Source organism: Anas acuta, chromosome 1 (assembly GCF_963932015.1).
Source record: "Anas acuta chromosome 1, bAnaAcu1.1, whole genome shotgun sequence".
Classification (NCBI taxonomy): Eukaryota; Metazoa; Chordata; class Aves; order Anseriformes; family Anatidae; genus Anas; species Anas acuta.
Genome location: NC_088979.1, coordinates 173,442,171 through 173,466,225, shown reverse-complemented (window position 1 = coordinate 173,466,225; position 24,055 = coordinate 173,442,171). Strand labels below are relative to the sequence as shown.

Here is a 24,055-nt window from a genome sequence, read left to right as displayed (position 1 = left end):
CCTAACTGCCTAAGACAGAGTCTTCCAGCCACAGAATCTATTGAGACAGAACCTGCTATGTTGGTGCAACATTCAGAAGAACAAGAAGGAACATGGAGAGTTAAGTGAATGCAGATTTCTTTATTAATAATTTCACATTAAATAATGCCACTGTTTATTGTATTTCAATATAAAAAATTTTGATAAAGTCCTAAGCCTTTCCATGGCAAAGCTATTCTTTGTACTTTTCAAATCCATCCTTCAACCAGCAGTAAAAAGCATTTCCAAGACAGAGTAAATACTATGAATACTCATTCCAGTTTAAATGCATTCCAGTTTCAGTTCAATGGGATTACTCACATGCTGAGAGTTAAGCCTTTTCAGGTTGAATTGGATGAGTGACAAGACACTTAAAACCCTAAAAATATTTAGCAGTATATTTTGGTTCTTATTTTCCACCCATAAAAAGAAAGAGTATTCTATAGCAGCAAGTTTACTCTTCTGGTTTTGTTGATGTTTAAAATAAGAAGGAAAAAAAAAAAAAAAAGGAAGAAAAATGGGCCAGGATCTCAAAGGTTCTTCTGGGAGTTAGATATCTAAGTTTCATTAAAATTTAATGGGATTTATACGCTTAAACTTTAGGTTTCTTTAAAATCCAAGCCAAAACTGGATATCCTTAGAAGTTTCAGAATGATAAGAGCAAAATATAATGCTTGATTCATTTGAAATGCCAGCAACCTGCCAATTTCCTGTAACAGTAGACGTTGCTTGACCAGACACAAGTACCAGTTAAATTTAATAATCAGAGCTATCTGTATAATAGTAGAAAGGATAAAGTTTAATAGTTTCATTTCTTCCCTTTGTGGGTAATGAAATAAGACTAATAAGGGTTCTATTTCAAACAGGAATAGGCAGTTCATCAAGAAAATACCCACTTGCATACTGATGAATTCTGATATAGATTACATAGCAAAGAGTGGTAGTTACTTGTTTTCCTATTCTCCACATTTATTACTAGCTTATTGAAGCATAAGTATGCTGGGGCATGAGAAGGAAGAAATGATAGTGAAGATAGTATCTTCATATGCATATATTGGATTTGTTTGACAAAGCAACATGTATATGTGTAGAGGGTTAGGTCAGATGACCTTCCAGAGGTTCCTTACAACTTATATTACTCAGTGATTCTACGACTATTTGAAATGCTTAAAGAAGTAGAGGACATTAAGCTGGGATATGTACTCTTGGGGGAAAAATTAACTAGACAGTGAAGAAAGATTTTCAGAACTAGGGTCCAATTATGTATTTCCAAGAATTATTGCATTTATAAAAACTAAGTATTTCTACATAAAGGTTTAAACAAGCTTCTGTTTCAAGATTGCCTTCAGAACTAGCAGATGTGCATGTGGACTAATAGCTGCCAAAAGACGCTAGTTATACATCTTACTGAAAACCATAATAGATAAAGATATTAAATTCACATTAAAGGTGCCTTTTTGTTGTGTGCCATTACCTCAAAGACAGCAATAAGTGACCTAAGCCCTAGTTTTACAGTATTGACAGGTGCATGCAAGAATGAAGTCACAAGATTTATAGCAAAGAACTGGTGTTGCTTCATTCATCACGTCTATGTTAAATGTTACTCTTAAAAACAGTTTATATAGGCTCTCTTTAGAAGCAGTTATACTGTGAATACCCCATTTAGTTAGTAGAATTCCAATTATGTGAGTGAAAAGACACAGGAAACAAACATAAGACACAGTGGTTGAATGAATGATCTCTACAGATGCAGGAACTGTATTTGTCCTAAACAAAAATTATATCTATCATTTTATCAAACTAGGTTTTGTAGAAAAACAGATTCTATTTTAAAATAATGTTTTGACTACTTCATTTTGATTTGAAGTACAACTCTATTAAAAAGTTTTTCTAATAATGACATCTTTAGGACAGACTGTTTCCAAATGATTTTCAAACTAAATTTGTACTGTAAGTTAAAGAGGAAAAACACCTTCCAGAGGTGATTTTTTTTTGGTCAGACATGACCACCTTTCAGACCTTCACAGCATTACTTGTCTAAAAAAATCAAAGACTATATCAAATTATTAAAAACCTGAAATGAGATTCAGCATACATTTAATTTTCATAATTCTTATAAAACGGTCAGAGAAAATTCCATCTAATTCTTGTGTAATTATAGCAGAGTTCTGAAATTATAGAACCCAGTATGGGTACTAAACTGGCATTTTCAAGTTTCATTGTGAGGTGCACAACTGGGAGAAAACACAAATTTTACAGTCTTAAAATCCCCTTTCCCCACCCTCATAATTCTTTAAAATTATATACAATTTTTCTGTGAAAAAACAATATGGCACATTAAGGCTTCTAAACTTTGATGCCTACATCGGTGTAAGAGGTGACAGCACCTCTGTCAGCTGGTCATGACGGTGAGAAGAACTAGGTTCATTTGCCTACCTACCTGTATCTAGTGTCATTTCAGATGCTTTAAGATATTTTACACCTGCAAAGAACTAGCAGGCATGACACAGGCTACACGAGACCTGCACACTTTTGTGAAGCAGCACACCTTTGTGAAGCAGCAGCTGGGGCCAAGGTGAATATCCTATGGCATCTTAATTTGTTTCGCAGAAGTATTCAGTGCCAATTAGTTAAGCTCAGTGGAAACTACTGAGCTATTCTGTTCATCCAAAAGTAGATGTCTCTAACTGGTCAAGTGAAGAGCTCACTTATTTAAACCAGATACCTCCACAGAAACCTAAGTGTAGGTATCTTCATTTACAAGCTTCATTTGCAACAAAAACATGCAGCTTTCATCTACTGAAGAAGTTTAAATTATGTAAGGATACAAATCTAGAGATTTGGACACAAATTACAGAGAATATTTTAGCACAGGTTTTAATGAAAAACAGTGCAATGGATGTCATAGTAAACGTTTTGATTTTACAGAGCATGTTGTATCGAGTTTTGAACCAATATAAGAGGTGGCTTTTAGTTGAGCTCTTTCTGTGTTGAATTCTTCCTTGAACCAAATGTCAACTCAAAATCTGACCCATATTAATTTGAAGTTACTTGAAAAAGTAGGATTACTATAATCAAGCATTTTTTCACAATGCCTTTTAACCTCTGTGTCTGCTGTAATTAATCTGTATGTTTAACTCACTGAAGCTTAGCAATTCTTTTAATGTAACAGCAAATCAGGAAATGGGTCAGAGTATTTCACCTACACATTTCACTTACTGCATTAAGCTGGAAACATGCAGAATCTGAAATTTGGGTCTTACATTTTTTTTACTTACGTAGTCTTTCTTTCAATACCGAATTCAGTCAAATCAGAAGAGTAGGGAGTTGCAAAAGAAAAAACACCAGAACAGAAATAACAAATTGCTGATAATTATGAACTTAAGTTTTACTTACTATTGACATCAGTGTTAATATATAGTGCTGTAAATTCTGCCCATGGTGACGAACCATTTTGGTGTCAGCTGTAACCATCACTTCTACGTATCGTGGGTAAGAAAGAAAACGTTTTTTCCGGGAATGTGGATTATTGCCACCAGCCTTTAAAGATAAATTTTTAAAAGCATACTCTATACTTGGGGAGTTCTGTAAAACATTTTTCTCTTCATTTAAATTGCTGAAGTCTGGATGTAGTAAAGTGCTTTCTTTCAGCTTGTTTTCTGTAAAGCAAAAAAAGATTTAATGTAGAATGCAGTTTTTAAATTTAAAAATAGGTAGGTAAAACTCTGCCTAAAATAGACAAAGAAAAATTGGAATTATGAGCTTACTTCCAATGAAACCAGTACAAGAATAAAAAAATAAATTAAACATGGAATGCTGTAATAGGAACATCAAAATAGCTATCTTGAACATTAGCATTTACTCTCTCCATATACAAATTAATTGTTGAAAGTTGGTTAAGAATTAGACAGCAGTATTATTGTTCCTGGAACACAGTGTAATCCAAACAGGCAGGCTGGAAGGAGATAAGTACTACAATCTAAGCAGTGCAAGAAAGGAAACAAATTAAAATATCCATTTTTACACACAAACCTTTAACACCAATAAAACCAACCATAGCAAGCCATAACAACGACTAGACCTGAGTCCTGAATTCAAGTCCCTGTTGACTTTTTCATTTATGTATCATTAAATTTGTATAGAGTGATTTCATTTACAGCTTTATTAATATTCATCATATTGAATCAGGGTTTAAAAGATATAGTTTGGAGGCATTTTAGTATTGCAACACTTCCCACTTATAGCATGTACTCCAGCCATCGGGGACTTCTGATGCCTGGTAAAACCCATGCATTGATCACAATCACCTCAGCAGCAGCCCATGAAAATACTTAGCTGAGAAGCACATCTGAATTCTCACTGCTCTCTGGAACTTGAGCACCTAATGAGATACTTCAAGCCACTCAGCAGCAGTGCTCACTGTTTTTCTGGAGGCTAGATGTCCTTTTAATGAGCAGCTACTAAAGAATATGGCTCACAATATAGCCATAGGGTATAGAATATATAGAATATAGTCCCAGTAACTAACTACATCCTTCCAATGACTTAGAAGGACTACAGTACTGACTACAAATATCCTGACTCAGTGTCATTCTCAGTTGGAGAGGATTTAAATCTATGCATTCCATATTTCAGTGGAAGAGCCCTCATCAGTAAATTTTAAGCTACTTTTGACAGGTAAACTGTCTGTCCCCTTTAAAGTCAGGGCACAATACAGCCAGAAAATTATAGAATCAGTAAGGCTGGAAAAGACCTCCAAGATCATCTGGTCCAACCATCCCCCTATCACCAATATCACCCACTAAACCATGTCTGTGAGCACCACATCCAACCTTTCCTTGAACACCCCCAGGGACAGTGACACCACCACTTCCCTGGGCAAGCCATTCCGATGCCTGACTGCTCTTTCTGAGAAGAAATGTCTCCTCATTTCCAACCTAAATCTCCTCTGGCACAACTTCCAGGCCATTCCCTCTTGTCCAAAATGATGCTAAAGGGACAACAGTGAGCACCTTTAAGTTTGCTGAGTAGTCACCTGAGAGTCAGTCACAAAATACAAGTGCAGTAATTGCAAAAACTATTGGCACTAACAATAGAGAGGGAATTTGAAAGAAATGTGGGGGCTGGCATAGAAAAGGAACATGTCAATGAGTATCCACACATATCAGGTATTTTCAGACTGACTGATCTTGATGCAATTAAAGAGAACTATCTGAAGCAGTCTCACATCCACATGATTTTTAGTAAGGTACAAAAGGTGTCTGAGACTCTAAAGTACTGGAAAAAGTGCAAAACAGCACCCATATTTCCAATGAGAGTTTAAGACAAATTTGTGGACCAGCCAAATCAACTTCAGTACTCGAAGAAATAAAAATAATTGTGTTTATAAATAACCAAAAGGATTAGTAGTAGCTATTGTATTTATCAAAAACATTATGACAAACTCTTCTAGTTTTCCTGTACTGAGGAAACAGAATTTATGAATAAAGGAAATGCAACAGATGTCTTATCCTGACTTGCATAGGGCTTGTAGCACAGTTTCCAATTAACTTTTCATCAGCAAGTTAAAAAGAAACTAGAAACAAGTGTGAAAAAGATTAGCTAGACATCTTTAGAAGTAATTACTATGGTCTGATTCCAAACTAAAAAGACGTATTGAATGAGACATGTCACCTTTGAAATCTATCTGCTATTCAAAATATTTTATTCACAAAGAAAAAAATAGATGTGCAGATGTCAGAGGTTGGGAAGAGTACTACACATGTTGGAGAACAGCATCAGATCTCAGAGTGATCTAGAAAAATGAAGGCAATGGCTTAGAAAAAGGAAAGCTGCAATTCATGGGAAACAAATGCAAAGTTCTACGTTTGGCCAGAGATGCATGGGATGAAAAGTGACAAGTTAAAAAGCATTTTTTTTTTTTTTATTAAGCAAAGGATCTCGAAGATTATAGTCAATGACAAGTTGAAACAATAGATTCTTTTTTTTGGGGGGGGGGGGGGGGAGGCAAGAGACAGGACAGACATGGACAACAGCAACAACATAAGTTAAATTGGAATGTATTAACTGCTGCGTTATCCATATGCATCTAAGATATTCCTTCCACACTGTTCAGCCTAGGCTATGCTTCTGCTAAAACCTTGTGTTTGGGGAAATTTCTTATTTTTTTTTTAAATTAAACTAATGTAAACAGCTTAAAAATTTATTAAATTAATTAATTTTGCCTTTTATTTTTCAAAAACAAAACAAAACCTCGAAAAAATCCAACTGTATGAAGACAACTGAACACCTGATCCATACAGAACGGTTTAGAAAAAGGGGTGTTTTTACTCCAAAGAGAAGTATGTTACCAGCAGACCTTCTTCAGATCTGCAAGGAAAAGAATACACCATCAACTCCAAAAAACAGTTGAATACCACTTGGGCTTAAATAGTTACAAGGTACCTGTAGGTAAGGTTATAAGGAAAACCTTATTTCACAAGCAGTTACGTGCAGGGATAGAAGGTCTAGGAAAGTTCGTAGTTTCCACAGAGATCTGACAAATGAACATTAGAAATGGAGGAGGAGTTGATCTTGACTTGCTACAGTAGCATAAGCAATCTTATTTCCTTTCAGTCCTTCTTTCAGTGTTTCTTGTAATTTATTTTAAGAAAACAAATAATATAAGCACAGATTAGGAAATACTGTAAAGGTAAAACAGAATATGGCAAGTCAAGATTTAACATTTTGATACAGTATCGATGAACAAGTAAGAAACAGTTTAAAACAAAAGAAAATGGATGAGGGATTCAAAGAAAATTTAGATATATCCAATACTAATTTTCTTTAGTCACAGATAATGGAATTCGTGTGAGTATATTAAACATCTATGTCTAATCATCCAGCTTCTCCTTACCCTCAGTGGAATGAAACTCACATTTCTTGGTAACAAATCATCTTACCCTAAAGAAGATGTCCAAAATAAGCACATGAATGATAGTAAATAAAAGTGACTCTCTCTTCTTTAAAGATATTCATCTTAAAGGGGCTAAGGATGACTAATGCAGATGTACAATGTCTAGAGTTGGATGAGACAGGTCACTATTGTCATTATTGTTATAAATCACAACCCGATCAAACATCCACTGCTTAACTTACTTCCCAGTAGAAAGCCTCTCCATATCCCTTTGTCAAAATCCATTAACTAAAGAACAACAAACTCTCATAATCACAAGTATTGCTATATATACTTTGTTTCTCCTTGAACAACAACAACAAAAAAAGCAAATAATCAGGCAAGACTAGCGTTAAAGGAGACAAATCTCTTAGGAGAATAGAAATATAACCACACAAGTTTTTTCTCCATAAATATTTGTGCAATGTCCACCACCCCTCAAAATAAGTTACAGTAATCCCTGGCTCAGAGTCTTTTGTAGCTGATACAATACATGAAAAGGGGAAAATGACCACATTCTTAATGCTGGGAGAGCCTTTTCTTACACTAAATTGCTTATATTAAGCATATTCTATCATATGCAGCACAGGAAAAAGAACACAACCTGAAAGATCTCTTCTTTGGTTCGGTACATACCATTCATCATTTGAAAATATATTTTTTATCAGTAGTTTCCTGGATTTTTCTATCGATAGTTGCCTGGCTTTCAAAGTACTAACTCCATCTTCTGCAATGGCAACCACAAATAAATAGATTGCAACAGCTTCCAGAAAAACAGATTCAGGAAAATAAATACAGTTCAGTAGAATTTGTTCAATGGAAGATGATCATAATTAAGGCCAGAAAAAAAAAAAAAAAAAAAAAAAAAACACCATCTAAAGAAAAGCAGAATTCAACATATTTTTCTGAGTACAAAATGCAATCTAAGAATTTTCCAAAATTCCATCACTAGCCACACAAGCTACTCCACTATTTTTACAACTGATGTTTGAAAACAGCTGGTCAGATATTCCTTAAAAGAAAGTAATAGTTGAGACTTTGTGATTTTTTTTTCTCCAGATGTACTCAGTGTTGCATAAACATTCCTGAAATGCAAGTAGATTCAAAGTGCAAGAAATGCAGATTTCAGTCTCATGTAAAGTGGAGAATTTTAATTAGACAGGATGTTTCTAAATGCCAAGCTGAACCAAATTGAAGCTGCTTTCTCCTATTTTGGGTCTCCACCCAGTTATGTTTTCTTTGATGCCCACTAAATGAAGCCCATATGCATCTATTAAAAGAAGGAAGGCATTCTCTCAATAGACTTAAAAAATGAGAAATCCTTCAAATACAGTACAAATGTTTTTAAAATGGCACTTCTAGCAAAGCTTCAGAAGTACATTTCTCAGACAGGGTCTTCAAAGGCTTCTACATCGTAACACCCCAAAGCAGATGACATTTCAGTATTTAGAATGTGACACATTCACTTGTGACACATCCTAACAGTATGCTTGTATGTTATACCCCCTTGCTTCTATTTAATTTAAATAAAGCTAAACATTGATTTGTAGTATGACTACATTATTAAAATATCCATGCAGAAAAACACCTGTATCAATGGGTAATATTATATTTACTTACATTTTTAAGGAGGACAGATGTTCTATATTATCCATTAGATTTGAAATAAATTCATTATCTTTTGTGAATATAAACAACATTAACTCCTGTGGATCTGCTCCTTAAATGTTTACATATGACACACAGGTGTAAAAATAAATCACAGAGAAGTCCTTAAAACATCAGGATACACTTCAACATACCCATTTTCTCCCACATCTAAATTAGCCACTGGCAAGAAAAAAGCAATTGTTGCCATGCCTATGTGAAAGAAAAGCATAGGTTCTAGTGGAACAATCTTTCTTTTTTTTTTTTTTTTTTTTTTTTTTTTTTTTTTTAATGTCAGAACACAAACACTTGAAAAAGTCAAATTGAAATTTAAAGTAGGACTATACCTGAAACTTCACATGGTTTATGGGATTTCTGATACTTTTTATTAAATTCTTCATGCCTGTATATAAGATGTGGTTTGTTATGCTCATCTTCATGTTCACCTCCATCCATTTTCATGAGAGGTTCTAAAAAATATTCACCATCATGTGTTTTAAAGGTGCCCATCTGAAAGTAAGAGAAGCAATTGATTTAATTTGCACTAAAATACCAATATAAAAGCAATTCTAATGGAAGTAAACAATTTAAAATAGTATTTTTAGAATAATAGAAATAAATTTGCACATGAGACAGAGGAAACTTCAGAAAAGCTGCAGAGGCGGAAGCTGGAAGTAAGGCAAAGTTTCTCTTTCAGAATCTGGTCCCACCAGTGTAAACCATAACAAAGACTACCTTAGGTATTACATATTACATAAACATATGTAAATGTTATACAGAGTTAATGCAACAAAGAAGATCAGAGAAGTCAAAACAATCTAGGCATACCCAAGCAAGATCACCTGGGAAACTGTGCAGAAGGGAGTGGAAGCCATCAAGAAATTCAGGATTTGTGTTGTCTGAGTTCTAGATGAGATCTTATTGTCCTTTATATCACTGGCATTTTTATTCTAAACTTGCATTTTGTCCACATATTAGCAACAGTGTTAACCGACTATTCTTTTCAGTATTTTTAAAAGACTGAAACTAGTTTCAGGAATTCAGAGTTGACAGTTTCATAAATATGTTTCTTCTCTCGCTTTTTTTTTTTTCCTCCTAGGGGACACACATGGTTAACTATGTACTGGGAACCAAAGAAACTTGATTACCAACCAAAGCACTGGCATACATACAAAGGAAAAGAACAGAAATTAAGCTCCTTTTCCCACCACCCCATAATCCATTCAATTACAAAACCCTAACATGGAATCTCGTCCTTCTCTCTGCACTTCTAACAAAAAATCATGGTTTCCTATGGCTTTAGTGCCATATTTCAGAAGATTACGAAAAGATGTGAAACAAAAGATGTGTAACTAACAGAGGCGAGGACAGGAGCAAGCCTCGCTTAGAAACTACACAGCAACAAATGAGGACATAGTTTTATAAAACACAATTGAGGCTAGTGCAATTGCTAGAAGGAGAAAAAAACATGTGAGAATTTCAATTTACCACTCAGAAAGAGTGGGTGCATTGCATCCTGCTGACTGTTTTGCCGTATTAGTGAGGCATTTTACCGTTAAGAGAACAGCAAACATTTACATTATATGGATTAAGAGATTAGGTATTCAAGTCAACCTTGCAAATGAAGAGTGAGTGGCAGAGCAAGGTATGTAAGAATAGATGTGAGAATTGTTTTGTTTTGTTTTCCAGCAGCCTACAGAAGTCTTTTAAAATCTGCTGCAGGCTACTTTTGTAACCAGGGCATTACACCTGAATTATATTATCCACTTGAATTCAGGGCCCATCTAGCAGTGGCCAGTTTTCTGTTTTTAAAAGACTGTTACATTTCAGGTACATGTCAGACTATCTGTAATCCTACCTGTTAAGTATCATCCAAAATTGTAAACACACCGTGGTTGAAGCCTCTGCATCATCTTTGTTGTAGCATGGAAAAGAGTCCCAACCTCACTAAATATTTCCCCTCAAGACTTGTAAAAATCTCATTTCAGTAGAAATCCTTTCCCCCCACCTCAGTTTCAAACATTTAAATTGTTTTCATGCTGGATCCTGAATGTGTTCAGAACAGTCTCTTCACACGTGTGTTTTCAGGACATGTTTACAGAGGACTGCAGACTGAGTGCACAGGGAATGCTATCTACCTTCATGAGAAGGGTCTCCAAAACCTAGGGTCTCTTGAAAACAGCTATGCTACAGCTTGTCAGTTAGACCAAAGTAGGTGAAACTTTCTGGGCAAAATGACAGGGACAGATCCTATCCATAAAGGGCAAAGCAGTAAGAAGGGATGCTAAGACTCACATCGATGCTTTTGTTTGAATTGTCTAAGTCCAAACCACCCAAGCAGCATAAGTTCAGGTGCACATGATTTGTGAACAAACATGCTAATTAATTCTTTTCTCCTGGCATATCCTAAGCCCTATTTCTAGGTAACAGAGTCTTTTATTATTATTATTATTATTATTATTATTAAGATTTAATAAGAGCAAAACCTTTACTGCTACTACTTTATTCCCCCATGCACATTTTATTTTCTTCCTACTCCTAACAGCTAGAGCAGGTTCTTTATTGGCTTCTTCCATGGCTTTTCCAATTAACAGGCTTTCAGATCTTACAAAGAAATGGTTTCAGCTATGACAAACATACCAAGTATGAGAATAATAGCACAGAACTAGCAAGGAAAGAGTTTGTGCTGCATTTTCAGACTCATCTTCCACAATAGCAAACTTCCATCAGAAAAAAAAAAAAGAAAAAAAAAGATTCAAGAACAAGGGTTTATATCTCTACCATTTCACACTCAAAAAAATAATAAAAAAAATTACTAAGATGTTTTTGAGTGAAATCAATAACTTTGAAAACTCCACTCAGCTTCCTGACCCTGTACTCAGTCAAATGCTACAAGTAGTACGCTACCTAGGAATTCAGAATTACATTTTTGAATACATTGACCTACCCAGTCCATAGAGAGAGTCAGCACAAGGCATCATGGCAAACCCAAGTCAGTCTAACATTGCTGATTTCCCCTCTTCTCTTTGGGCACTCCCACACTGCACTTCAGCACCAGCAATGCAAAGTGCACTGACATCTCTCCAGGTAAAATCTATGCCTTCTATCAAGGAAAATTATTTTTCAACCAAAATAGCAAGGGTTACCTGGGAACAGAGAACGATTTCTCCTGAAAATAAATACATAAATAAATAAAAAGCTTTGTATCAGCAAAAGCTTACTGCAAAGCCAGACTCTCAGGTACCTCAGAAGGCGCTCTTATGCCTGCCTATCCCATGGGGCCTAACTATAAATACACAATATCAAATGCCTGGCAACATCTGGGCATAACTTTCATCACCTTATAGTTTAAATATTTCAGTCAGAACTCATACAAGTATCTTCTTAACTGAAATCCAGAATCCTGTCCTAACAGTCAACACATTGAAGACATCTAGGGAAAATAGGCAGGTAATTTTCCCTCTTACAAGCTACTCAGAAGTAGCAGTAACTGTGCTTAGCTCTAGTTTACATTAAATAGAGAAAATGCCTAAAAAGCAAAGGAACAAATTCTCTTTCGTTAAAAACAGCAAAGAAAAAAAGAATACATCATAAGCTTACAACCCAAGAAGTTTGGACAGACAGCTGGAAGGGAGGAATGCTCCATTACATTTCATGCCTTCAGAATTGTTCTTAGTTTTTTCTCTCCTCAACAGTATATGGATACACAAGCAGTAACTACTGCCACTGACTGGTTAGGAACACCTCCCAGCAGCAGCCCATGATAACTGTGCAAGTTCAAGTGAACTCTTTGTATTGCAAGTGAAAACACAAAGGGTAAAAGACAAAAAAAGTGCTCTGACTTAAGAACAGAGTATTATAACTGTAATTTAAAACCCAAGCAGACATCACAACTTATTTAACAAACACCAGTGAAATAAATTTGGACTGGAATACTGAACTAACAAAAATCCAAGCTTTGGGAGACAGCAACACCCGTATGTGATTGCGGTCAGATTAATGAGTGGAAACCAGCATCTCAGAACGCAACTCTGTCAAAAGAAAAAGTTAAGAGAAGCTAAGCTTAAAACCACTAATATCAATTCTTAGACTAAAGCTGGATTTTGATTAGCTACACATGGTTTTCTCCTTGTTTGCCAAGCACAGAGGTCTACAAACTACGCTGTTCTGCCTGGTGTGCAGTCCTTCATTCACAAAAGCAATGCTTCTTCTGGTGACAGATCCTGCAGATACAAATGGAGCCGTTACTGTGAGTTAGACTCACAAGGAAGAGGGCTGTAGGATCCAAATGAAAAATACTTTGGTAAAAACAAATAAACCAAACAAAGTCACTTAGATGTACAGAGGCAGGTTGTTGAAACAGGAGCCCAAGCATTTGCAGGAAATGAAATCAGAAATGAACTGGATTTACTTATCAGCCACAGATGCCTCTCAAATCATGTAACAAGAAATCTGCCCTAAACATTCTATTTCTGTTCTCAGATAAAGAGGGAAAAGTACATTTAAAAGATCTCTTCAGTGGAAATGGAATACAAAATTGAAAACAGTCTCTTGCACATCATAAATAAGTGGTCCAAAGAAAGTAGGAAAGAGTGAGCACTACCCAGAGCTGTGTGCGTATGCACAGATTTGAGGAAATTTATGAGAAAGCCCACATGAGAAAGAGAATTTATTTCTTGGATTTAAAATCTTCTGGATGAGCTAGACACAATATATTGAATCAAGGTTCAACGGATCGATGCTGCTACTCACTCTGTATGGTATGTCTCCATGGTTTAAAGTGGCTTAAAAGTCCATAGTCTTAATCAATGTCTTTGCTCTATTCCAGGAGTAGTAGAAATAAGTATTGCAGAATTTATGGTTGAAGTACGGACCATACCCATATACAAATTACATCCTTGTGCATAATGGCAACTTGGAAGAACACATGGAAGACATAAGGGATATACAGCAGGTTTCAGAAACATGGAATTAATCTTAATATGTCCAACAGCAAAATTGGAAAGATTTCAGAAAAATGCTAACCGAATGACTGAAGTTCTGGAAAACATGACTCCAAACTGGCAGACTCCATCCCAGGTGAGCTCTGCTCCTGCACTTAAGTATTTTCCATGCCCTTGTAGCAGAGCTTCTCAACTCCAGCTCAAAATCTGCAAGTAGTTTACAGCACAGGTACTTTCTCAGTCAAAGTAAGCTAGAAAATACCTTTCTTATGTATTATTCTCTCTCTCTCATTCAGTGTTGTGTTAATTCAAAACTCTTCTGAATAATGTGAGAAGCCCTTCACCCTTCTCTGCCTGTTCCACTGTTACGTTTTCTAATGAAAGACTTGAGAAGAATAGCCTAATTAGTTCACTGAAGGAAAAAAGCATTAGAGGTTATCTGATCATGGTACAGTGCCAACATCTGGAAGAGAGATTTCTACCAGAAAACAAAGTAGAAGCACAATACGATGTAGTGGTTGCCAGCTCATTTATGAAAACTACAGATAATAAAGGAAATAGTAATAAAATAGTAAAAAATATACCATTTAAACAACATTAAAAATTCTGCCTAGCAGTGAAAAAAATGCTATCTGGTGGAACACCTTTTTAGGAGTGATTAGAAGCACCATTACATTTCAAGCTCTTAAAGACTGATAGAATAAAGTGCTAAAAAAAGAATGGGGAAGAATATTTAATCATCATTTGAATTGTATGATCTGACTTAATATTTCCTCATAATTTACTGTTACATTAATGTTTTCTGTGACACTAGGATTTCATTAGTAGATAGAAATCATACCTTTGGTGTACTAAATCACACCTGTAAACAGAATTAGTAAGGTTCACCCTTGCTCAGAAGTATCCTCATCTGGGAAGACAGGTCCCTAGTCACTGGCTGAATGCAAGTTCCAATTTGGAATTACATAATTAAGTTCCACCTAAAATCTTGAAAGACTCTTACCTACTAGTGTGTTTGAAAACTGTAGTCTCGGGCCCAGTGCCCTAGCAGCCCCCCAACAGGTTACTTTCACTCAGGAACACACAAATAAGACCAAATTTCTGTTCTGCATAACAGCGTAGGGGAAAGCTTGTACATGTGGGAAGTGGAAAACTCAATGGTAAGTACCCTGAGCATCTCTTGGTAAGACTATTCCAGACAACAAAAAGCCTGGCTGAAGCCAAGTAAAATGGCATTTCTGAAGTTTCTAAATACAATCTGGAGTAACAGACTAGCTAAATAGCGGAGAACTTGAGAGTGTTATAGTAACAATCTCAAGGACAGCTGGAAAAAGCAGGCAGAAAAGCCTGCAGGGATCGCAGCAATTAACAAGATTCATTGGAGTGGAAGGAAATGAGAGGGCCAGTTTATTTATTGTTACCTTTATATAAGATTTACAGTGAACTACTCAGACAAATCAATTTTTTAAGAATGTAACAGCTTTTGCCACTGAAACATTGCAGTTTTCATTACAGAAAAGTAGTTATTCTGTAACACCCAGTGAAACTGCAAAGTGGAGTGTACGTATACACAGATTTAGTTAGTTTTAAACACACATGAATAAGCTATCATAAGCTATCATCAAGCTAAGTATTCTCCTAGAGCACAGTCCTAAGGGATCCTCCACAGGAGAGTCTGGAAGGAAACTCCACCATATAACCTTGTCTGTCTCAGTGAATGAGAATCACACAGAATCATACAGAATTATCTAGGTTGGAAAAGACCTCAAGATCACCAACCTCTGACCTAACACTAACCAGTCCTCCACTAAACCATATCCCTAAGCTCTACATCTAAACGTCTTTTAAAGACCTCCAGGGATGGTGACTCCATCACTTCCCTGGGCAGCCCATTCCAATGCCTTGCAACCCTCTCAGTAAAGAAGTTCTTCCTAACATCCAACCTAAAACTCCCCTGGCACAACTTAAGCCCATTCCCCCTCGTCCTGTCACCAGGCACGTGGGAGAATAGACCAACGCCCACCTCGTTACAGCCTCCTTTAAGGTACCTGTAGAGAGAGTGATAAGGTCGCCCCTGAGCTTCCTCTTCTCCAGGCTGAACAAATATAGCTCCCTCAGCCACTCCTCATAGGACTTGTTCTCCAGACCCCTCACCAGCTTTGTCGCCCTTCTCTGGACTCTTTTGAGCACCTCGATGTCCTTCTGGTAGTGAGGGGCCCAAAACTGAACACAGTACTTGAGGTGCGGCCTCACCAGAGCCGAGTACAGGGGGACAATCACGTCTATAGACCTGCTGGCCACACTGCTTCTTATGCAACCCAGGATGCCGTTGGCCTTCTTGGCCACCTGAGCACACTGCTGGCTCATATTCAGCAGACTATCCACCAATACTCCCAAAAGAAGCAATATTGCATTTGAGATTTATCCCTGTTTAGGAAGAAGTTCCTAGCTTCGATGTTTTAAGAACACGCAGAACCACCTTTCACCCTCCTGGGGAGGTGAATAGCTCCAAATGGACCTTTCAACCTCAGCCTCACATACATCACCAGGCAGTTATCACTCAAGCACATACGGCTAAAGCTAGATTTTCACCTTGTTTTAGTTGATCATGCAGTAGTTACCTGGAAAACTTCTGTCGATGTATGTACACCCAGAAGGTACTGTCTCTTTTCATGGTCTAACTTTGCTACCATAACCTTGCCGTTTTCTACATGAAAGTAGATCATGAAAGTAGAACTGAAGCTACTGCAGATCTGATATCTCACATGGGAAGCCCATCAATATCCCCCAAGCACGCACAATCCCCTGGGATCCATGACAGCTAACTGTTGACTGCCCCAGGGGGTGGAAGCATTAGTTTCAGTGGTTTAGTTCTTCTGGTGACAGAGGGCCACATGATGTGTCCTTCCTCTTCCCCTAACTCAACCAACTGCTTATGTTCATGCCCAACACCCTCTGTATGCTTCCCAAAAGTTTAATTAAGCAAATCCAATCTTCTGTGACTGCACAAAGCCTTCCAGCAAGTCCACCTGTGTCACAAACCCAAACCAATGAAAAATTGTGATCTGTAAAAATTAGCAGTGCGACGAGGCCACAGCCATCAGAACAATTTATCTGACAAATAGAATGTGCTCAAGAAGCTGTCAGGAAAGAAGGCTGCCAGACACGGGATGTGGGCAAAAGGCAGAACAGAGATTGCTGAACATCTTATGTCAAGGATGCTAAGCCACCTGGGACACGCCTAGAGGAAGGAAAGTTCTTGTAGAAAGGCTGGTCAAAAGAGTAAACACACACATACTCAGAGCCTACTGTTTCTGATAAACATTTTCTGTGACAGACCTTCAGCTGTACAATTCCCGCCCCCATACATTTTCTTAGTTTAAAGTTTCATTAATTCTGCCTGTATTTGCTGGTCTGTGCCGGTCCCTGTGTAGAAAACAAACCAAAGTAAGAAAGACAAAAATTGCAATGAAATGAAGTCCACAGCAAAAGACAATGTAAAAGCCAAAGCAAAAGAAGAAATAATCAGAGAGAAAAGAAGAGAATAAAAAAATAAAGATTCAAATGAAGAGATTTTTGTACTCTATTGCTACACAGATCCTTCCACTGTAGAGAAAGTGGGGTTCAACCTACTTCCTAATATGTTTTCATTCTGTTTAGCTAAAAAATGTTACTTGAACAATCAAAAAAAATATCTTTTACAGAAGGTCCTTATACCTGAACTCATTTCATGCTTGTGAGGGATAAAGTAAGTGCAAGGGGCTATAGTGGTAGCACTGATTTTTTTTTTGTTGTTACATTGCAGGGCTTCAGGGCTAGAGGACTCACCTTGTACACCTATATGACAAGTGAAACCAGAACTATTAAGTAGAAGTCGTTGGGTCAGTCTGTCAGCACTAATAAGACTTGGTTTGTCCAAACAAGAAGTGATTCTCTTGACATTTTAACATGACTTATTCCTTGTTTATGATGCAATCTCTACATTAAGATAAAATCTACAGACACTAGAATGTGGTGAAGATTTATAAACGTGACCTGAATGCTGGAAACTAATTTGCCTTTCAGATTTAGAAGGCAACTTTTTTGAAGTGGCAGCTGCTAAGTTGCATTAAGTTACCTTAATGCATATCTTTCAGTTACAAGTGTTAAATGTTCTCTTTGGAAATAAATCACTGTAGTTTAACTCACTGAAGCTACCAGTACCACACAGCACAAAACAATGGAGGCCAGAACGTTAATGGGAAGGAGGAGTACGTTACCTACATTACAACTGCCAAAGAAGCTATATGCTGACTATACTAGTAATAGTTTATAGCTCCTGCACAATTGATTTTTTAAACCAAAAAAATAGAATTTCATTAAAATAAATTCCAGAAATGCCTACTTTCCCTAAAAAAAAAAAAAAAAAAAAAAAAAGGACCATTGTAGTTATACACAGCAGACAAGATGTTTTCAAGACCTCCCAAAAAGGTGATCCAATGATCCCCAGTAATAAAAAATAAGCACAGCCTCTTGTACTGAACAAATTTTAAAGATCCACTTCAGTTCATTTTTACATGGAGAATGGCAAGAATATGAGCTTGATGTGCAATAAAGGGGCTTCCTTGAACTCCTAAGTTGACTGCAGGAAGCTGATTTGCAAATTCATGCAAGAAGAAAATGCACGTGTACTCCTAATTTTTGCCAGTCACTTAGCATGTGACGTTTCTCTATACCCCAGAGACTGAGGGGTCCCTAGACCCCATAGACACCCAAAGAAATGTTGGTTTCTTCTTTACTTAACTTCCCTTCTCACAGTAGAATCACATCAAATACCTTTGGCATTTAGGCATTCTCCCAGTTCACAAAAACAAATTTTAGCTGTCCCCAGAGTCTGGCAACACATCCCTGACCTCCAAGGAAGAATACCAGGCTTCTCAAGGGACTAAACAATTTCTTCTATAGCTTTCAGGATAAAAAGCAAAATAACTTCAAAAAGCTCTTTTTTTTTTTTTTTTTTTTTTTTTTTTTATCTCCTGAGCGTGTTGGTAACCCAAGGCTTGTTCCAGTTAAAACTCGTTATATCTGCCTCACATCTTGATACTTTATTCATTGATATTTGTCAATCAATTTGTAGCCTATGTTACTGAAAGTTAAATTAAGCGTTTTTACCTCTGATTTTGCTGTCTGGATAATGTTTGAGAGGTCACTTTAGTCCACATGAATCCAGTGACATCCTCAGCAGATCTTGTTTCCCATGTCTGTAGGAAGTTAAAGCTGACCAATGCAGTAAAAGCAAAAAAAGATATAGAACTTAGGAAAATAAAGTGAAATAGAGTTTGAAATTTCAAAAATTACTCTCAAGATATAAGAAATATGCCTGTATGTGATCAGATGTTCAGCTAGGCACTCAGGCCATCACTCCAAACGACCTTCTGCCTTTGACAGCCTCCCGAACTTCCCTAATTACAGACTCCCTCCTAGCAATTACTACAGGCTCCCCGCTGACCTTCTAACCTCCCTTTGCCATTTGCATCCCTGAACCCAGGGCACGCTCTGAAATGTAACACAACAAAACTGCGTACAGGGTGTCAGGAGCCATTAAGCAAAACTCCACGGGTACTCTGGGCCGTACATGCTCTTGGCACACTCAGAAAAAGGCTTAACTGAGGGTGAAAAGGGAAAGCAGAGCTTGAGGGGGAGAACACAACCTGAGAATGCAAACAAGAGGAGAAGGAACTTGGGAACCAGCAGTGCAGCTGCCAATGGAGGCAGCGCAAAGGTTGGGGACAGGTGTCTATAGCATACAATGAGCGAGTGCAAGTACCTAGTATAACTTCAGATCACTCTCAGGCAGATCTTCAGAGCAAATTTTTAAGATTCCATTGTTAATTTTCCTGTATATTTTTTTTTCCCTTAAGTCCACAATCCTTTTTTCATCCCTAGCTTTTACAGCATTGGTCTGCAGCAACTGCCTCACAGATGCAAGTTTGGAAGATACAATTATACCTCATAATTCTAAGCAACCCCTCCTATTTTAATTTCTATACACCAAGCTGAAGCTCAGCAAGGGAGAAAATGGATCTCAAGAGACTGGATTTTACTTCAGATAAATATAATACAGGGTTGCTGAGTCACTATAGTCCAGTTTCTACCAACTCACAATAAATACCTCATCTTACCTCAACTGTAGTCCTTAAATCACATAAATCTTTGCATTTGTTCACAAAACAGGGTTCAGTTCAATAAAAGATAAATAACTGACCAGGTAATTTTTGCAGGTACGTTTGTTGAATGCACAAAACAAACACATTTTAAAAATCCTGAGAGAAAAAAAAAAAAAAAAAAAAAAAAAAGGAGAGAAGGAGAGATATCTTTTCACTACATTTTCTAGCCATGACAACGGTCCTAAAACATGAGGACAGCTGTGCTCAGGAGTGCAGAATGTGTTCAGGGGGGACAAGATTTCACAGAAAAAAAAAGAAATAAAAAAACCTCTGCCCCCCTCCTTTTATGTCCAGTCTTCCTTTTCAAAGAAATTCCCTCCCCTGGTAGTCATAGAATCAAAAAATTGTTAGGGTTGGAAAAGACTTCCCAGATCATCTGGTGCAAACCATCCCCCTACTGCCAATGTCACCCATTGAACCATGTCCCTTTAGCACCATGTCCAGCCTTTCCTTGAACACCCCCTCTCTGGGCAAACCGTTCCAGTGCCTGACTACGGATGAAGAACAGTAGACTGAAAGCTCTGAGTCAGGTTAGGAGGATACTCTGTGCACGTGTCAGCAACATATCTCCTCGTCCTCATACAATCCCTCTTTGGGAGCTACAGTCATGTACCACAAGAAGTGCACCAGCCACCATGTGAAGTTTTGCTTCATCTTCTCAAAACCTTACCAGGTTCATTAGCAAAGGGAAGGCAGCCACAATGCTGGGTTGTCACAGGCTGTGCTCCCCAAGGCGTTGTCTGCCTGGGCAAAAGGTGAAACAAGCAGTGAGAGAAAGTCCTGGGAGCTCTGGGACAGCAAGGACTTTGGTGGTGGTTTGGACAAGGAACTCCTAATGACAGACAGACAATAATGAAGGACACGAGGACCAGCTGGAAGCTGCAGTGAAAGCTTACAAGGCTCATCTAGAAGAGGAAAAGGCTCAGTTAACTAGCATTGAAGGATTTCTGAGTGGAAGAATGCATGGTACAGACCACAGTATAAGTGAAGTGGAGAAAGTGACAAGAGAAGTGAGACGTTTGAACTACCACAGCTAAGAAGGTCTTGTGCTGAAGATTTGAGAACTGCTAAGTAATAGGCAGTTGGGACAGCTTTGAAGTGTGGTAGGTACGTGTTTCTCAGAGAAATGATTTTCAGCACATGCGGCTCCTTCAAGCAATAAGAAGAGATTATTTGCAGGGAGAGGATTAAAACAGGCAATAAAAGTCATGAAAGGAGAAGATTTTAAGCTTCTCATGTTTATTACAGAGTATGATGCTATCCCCAGTCCCATGGTATATGAATGAACAACAACATGAAAACCTACTTGCAGTTATTTGTGATTCTTCCTTTTTTCTACTTCCCTTTGAGCTAGGCGTACAACATACTGAGGGCTTTGGTATAGGTTCTAGTTGGATTTTGTATAAAGCAGGTGAAACAATGAGATCTGTCTGTAAAGAAAGGTACTTAGGCAAAACTGTGATGAATTCAGAATTACTGGTTTAGAATGCTCGCTTCTTCAGTAATTTCCACAGAATAGCCCAAGTCTAAAGGCTTCAAACCCAAAGACAAGATGGCCTTTATCCACATATCCAAGAATAAGCACTAGACAGTAGAGGTGTCTCTTGGAAGTACCATTTTTTTCTGATCCTCTTTTCCACCACACGTATTGCCTTCTTTTAATATGCATCTCTCTTGCCCACACGCATCCAGCCAACTCCATTCTATCTTCTATATGCCACCAGAAAGAAACTAGATTATCATACCACTAGATTTTTTCACTTCTCAGAAATAAGTCTTGCACCTTTACATTCCTCATTGGCTGCAATAGAAACCTTGTCACAACCTCAACTGTCATTCACAGGAAAGTTTACAACATTGTATATTTAAGGTGTGCAACTATTTTAAAGCACTGCAAAGGAATGGCTGGTTTGGCAACAATTGTAGCTGTCACTCATCTGTCCTCAGCATTTCAATAAACAGTAATACCGTAAAGCACCAGATATCATGTCTTCACAGAACCACCTAGGTTGGAAGAGACCTCCAAGATCACCGAGTCCAACCTCTGACCTAACACTAACCAGTCCTCCACTGAACCGTATCACTAAGCTCTACATCTAATCCTCTTTTAAAGACCTCCAGGGATGGTGACTCCACCACTTCCCTGGGCAGCCCGTTCCAATGCCTAACAACCCTTTCTATAAAGAAGTTCTTCCTAATATCCAACCTAAACCTCCCCTGGCACAACTTTAGCCCATTCCCCCTCGTCCTGTCACCAGGCACGTGGAAGTCTTGTCTCTAGATACAAAACTATGAAATGCACCAACACAGTACAACGGCTTTGACAGACAGCTGTGTGGTACTATTTCTTCGTTATACCTTTAGGAAAAAAAACACAGGATACTATCAAAGTACAGTAAAGAACGCATTTCAATGGAGTTTTGATTCCTTTGCTCAATTCAATTAAGTAAAGAAGCATTTTACAGTCACACTCCCAGTGAAGTCAATAGGGATCTTCCCATTCACTTTAACAGAAAGACAATTAAAGAGTACTGCTGTGCGTCTACTGGAACATGACACATGGCTACAGGGTGACTGAAAGCACAGGAAGAAAAATATCAATACTAGTTCTTCTCTCATCATCTCAATCACCATTGTTTCGCACTCATAACCACATCACATCCATCTAGCTGCAGACACATAACTGATGCCAACTCACAGCAGCATTTTGCTAAAACAATAGCTTACTGAGCTTCTGATGCATGTTTTTTTCCCTCCATTATAATGCCGTGAGTGTCAAGAGTTACATCAACCAACTCTACGGCTGGCCAGCAACCGATCCTTTGAAAGCAGCGTTTGTACATCCCGCCAGAAGCGGCTCATCATGACCACACGCTGCCAACGCCAAGACATTTCGCGACCGACTACTTGGAGTGACGCCCAAGAACTTGCAGCTCAGCTCCGCGGTGAAGGCATCCCCCTACACTTCTTTCGGGGAGGGAAAAGAGCGTGAACAGAGACAGAAGGGAGCAACCCGGGCTCTTACCAAGCCGCCACAGATGCTGAAGACAGCCATGTGCGCCTCCTGTGCATTGACGTGCCCACGGTAGAAGCAGTGGCGCAGATCTGGGGTCACCTGCTCCCGCGGGGCCCCGACGTGCACCGTGGTGTACTGGGCGGCGATGAAGGCGGCATCAGCGCTCAGGTTGAGCTGGAAGACCTGCCCGTAGGCAGCCAGCTGGTAGTGCGTGCGGAAAGCCAAGGGCTGCGGCGGATCCCCCGAGCTCCTCTTCCTCCTGCTGAAGTGATGCGTGCGAGGGAAAGCTTCGCCGAACTCATTCACCCGCACGGGCGTGACGATCTCGTAGGAGGACAGCCGCTTCACCAAGGTCTCTGCAGCGGACAGACGGACAGACGGACACTCAGCCTCCCCGGGGCAGCTCGGCAGCCACCTCCGCCCGCTCCCTGCCGCTGACAGTACCGAGCCGCACGGCTCCCCAGAACCTCCCCCCCCCTCCAGCTCCGCGGCCCCTTCCGCAGCCCCCCGGCACCCCCCGGCCGCCTCCTCCTTTGTTGCCGCTCCTTTACCTTGCCCGGGGTGGAAGCGGAGCCCCCGCGACCCGGCGCCCAGCAGGGCGAGGGGGCAGAGCACGGCCGCCAGCCACCCCGCCGCCCGCATGGCTCGCTCCGCCCGCGGCGCGCCCGGGGGCCGCTGCCTCAGCCGCTGCCACCGCTCGGCTCCCTCATGCCGCCCCCAGCTCCCCTCCTCTCCTCCTCCTCCTCCTCTTCTCCTCCTCCTCCTCCTCCTCGGTGGGCGAGGGCGGCCCGGCCTTTCCCTCCTTCCCTCCCTCCCTCTCTCCCTCCGCCTTCCTCCTCTCCCTCGCCCCTGCCGCAGCCGCCGCAGGCGAGGCTGCCCGGCCGCCTTCAGGCGGGGGCCATCCCCGGAGCCGAGCTTCAAAGCGGGGCCGCCCCCGGGGCAGGACGGCCCCAATGGCGGAGCGCAGCCGCCCGCCGCGCAGCGCCTCCTCCGCCCGCGCCCCGCCGGCAGGCTGAGGGGGGACGGGGCCCGGCCGGCCGGAGGGGGAAAGGTGTCACTGAAAGGGGAAAATGGGGCTTTGGGAGCAAACGCCGGGTGTGGTTATTTTTTTTTTTTGAAGGAGGATCGGGGAGGTTGGCAGTCCCGGGTTCACCCCGAGAAGGGCAAAGGGAGCTCCGTGAGGTTCGGGGGTGGCCCATCAGCTCCTGTGGTTGTCCACATGCAGCCCGCTGACCGCCTTTAAGGTACCTGAGTTTTTACACACGGGTAGGGTGAGGACCTCTTCACGCAC

General features: G+C 39.5%; 1 protein-coding gene across 8 annotated transcripts in view; it reads right to left on the bottom strand.

The window, feature by feature from the left end:
* Positions 1–23,814, bottom strand: part of ADAMTS20 (ADAM metallopeptidase with thrombospondin type 1 motif 20) — a 96,478-nt gene extending 72,664 nt beyond the window's left edge. For 5 of the 8 annotated variants that reach the window (XR_011091994.1, XM_068669383.1, XM_068669385.1 and 2 more), the window contains exons 1-4: positions 23,316–23,813; positions 22,774–23,120; positions 8,947–9,109; positions 3,415–3,677 (exon numbers count right to left, since the gene is read on the bottom strand). Coding sequence is in view for 7 of the 8 variants with exons in the window: in XM_068669383.1 (XP_068525484.1) it covers positions 3,415–3,677; positions 8,947–9,109; positions 22,774–23,120; positions 23,316–23,406 (864 nt within the window). In the remaining variant the exon portion in view is untranslated. Of the gene's footprint in view, positions 1–3,414; positions 3,678–8,946; positions 9,110–18,693; positions 18,799–22,773; positions 23,121–23,315 lie in introns of those variants that run through there. The other 3 variants (XM_068669387.1, XM_068669384.1, XM_068669390.1) reach the window with 3 other exon arrangements.
* Positions 23,815–24,055: the final 241 nt, after the last annotated feature.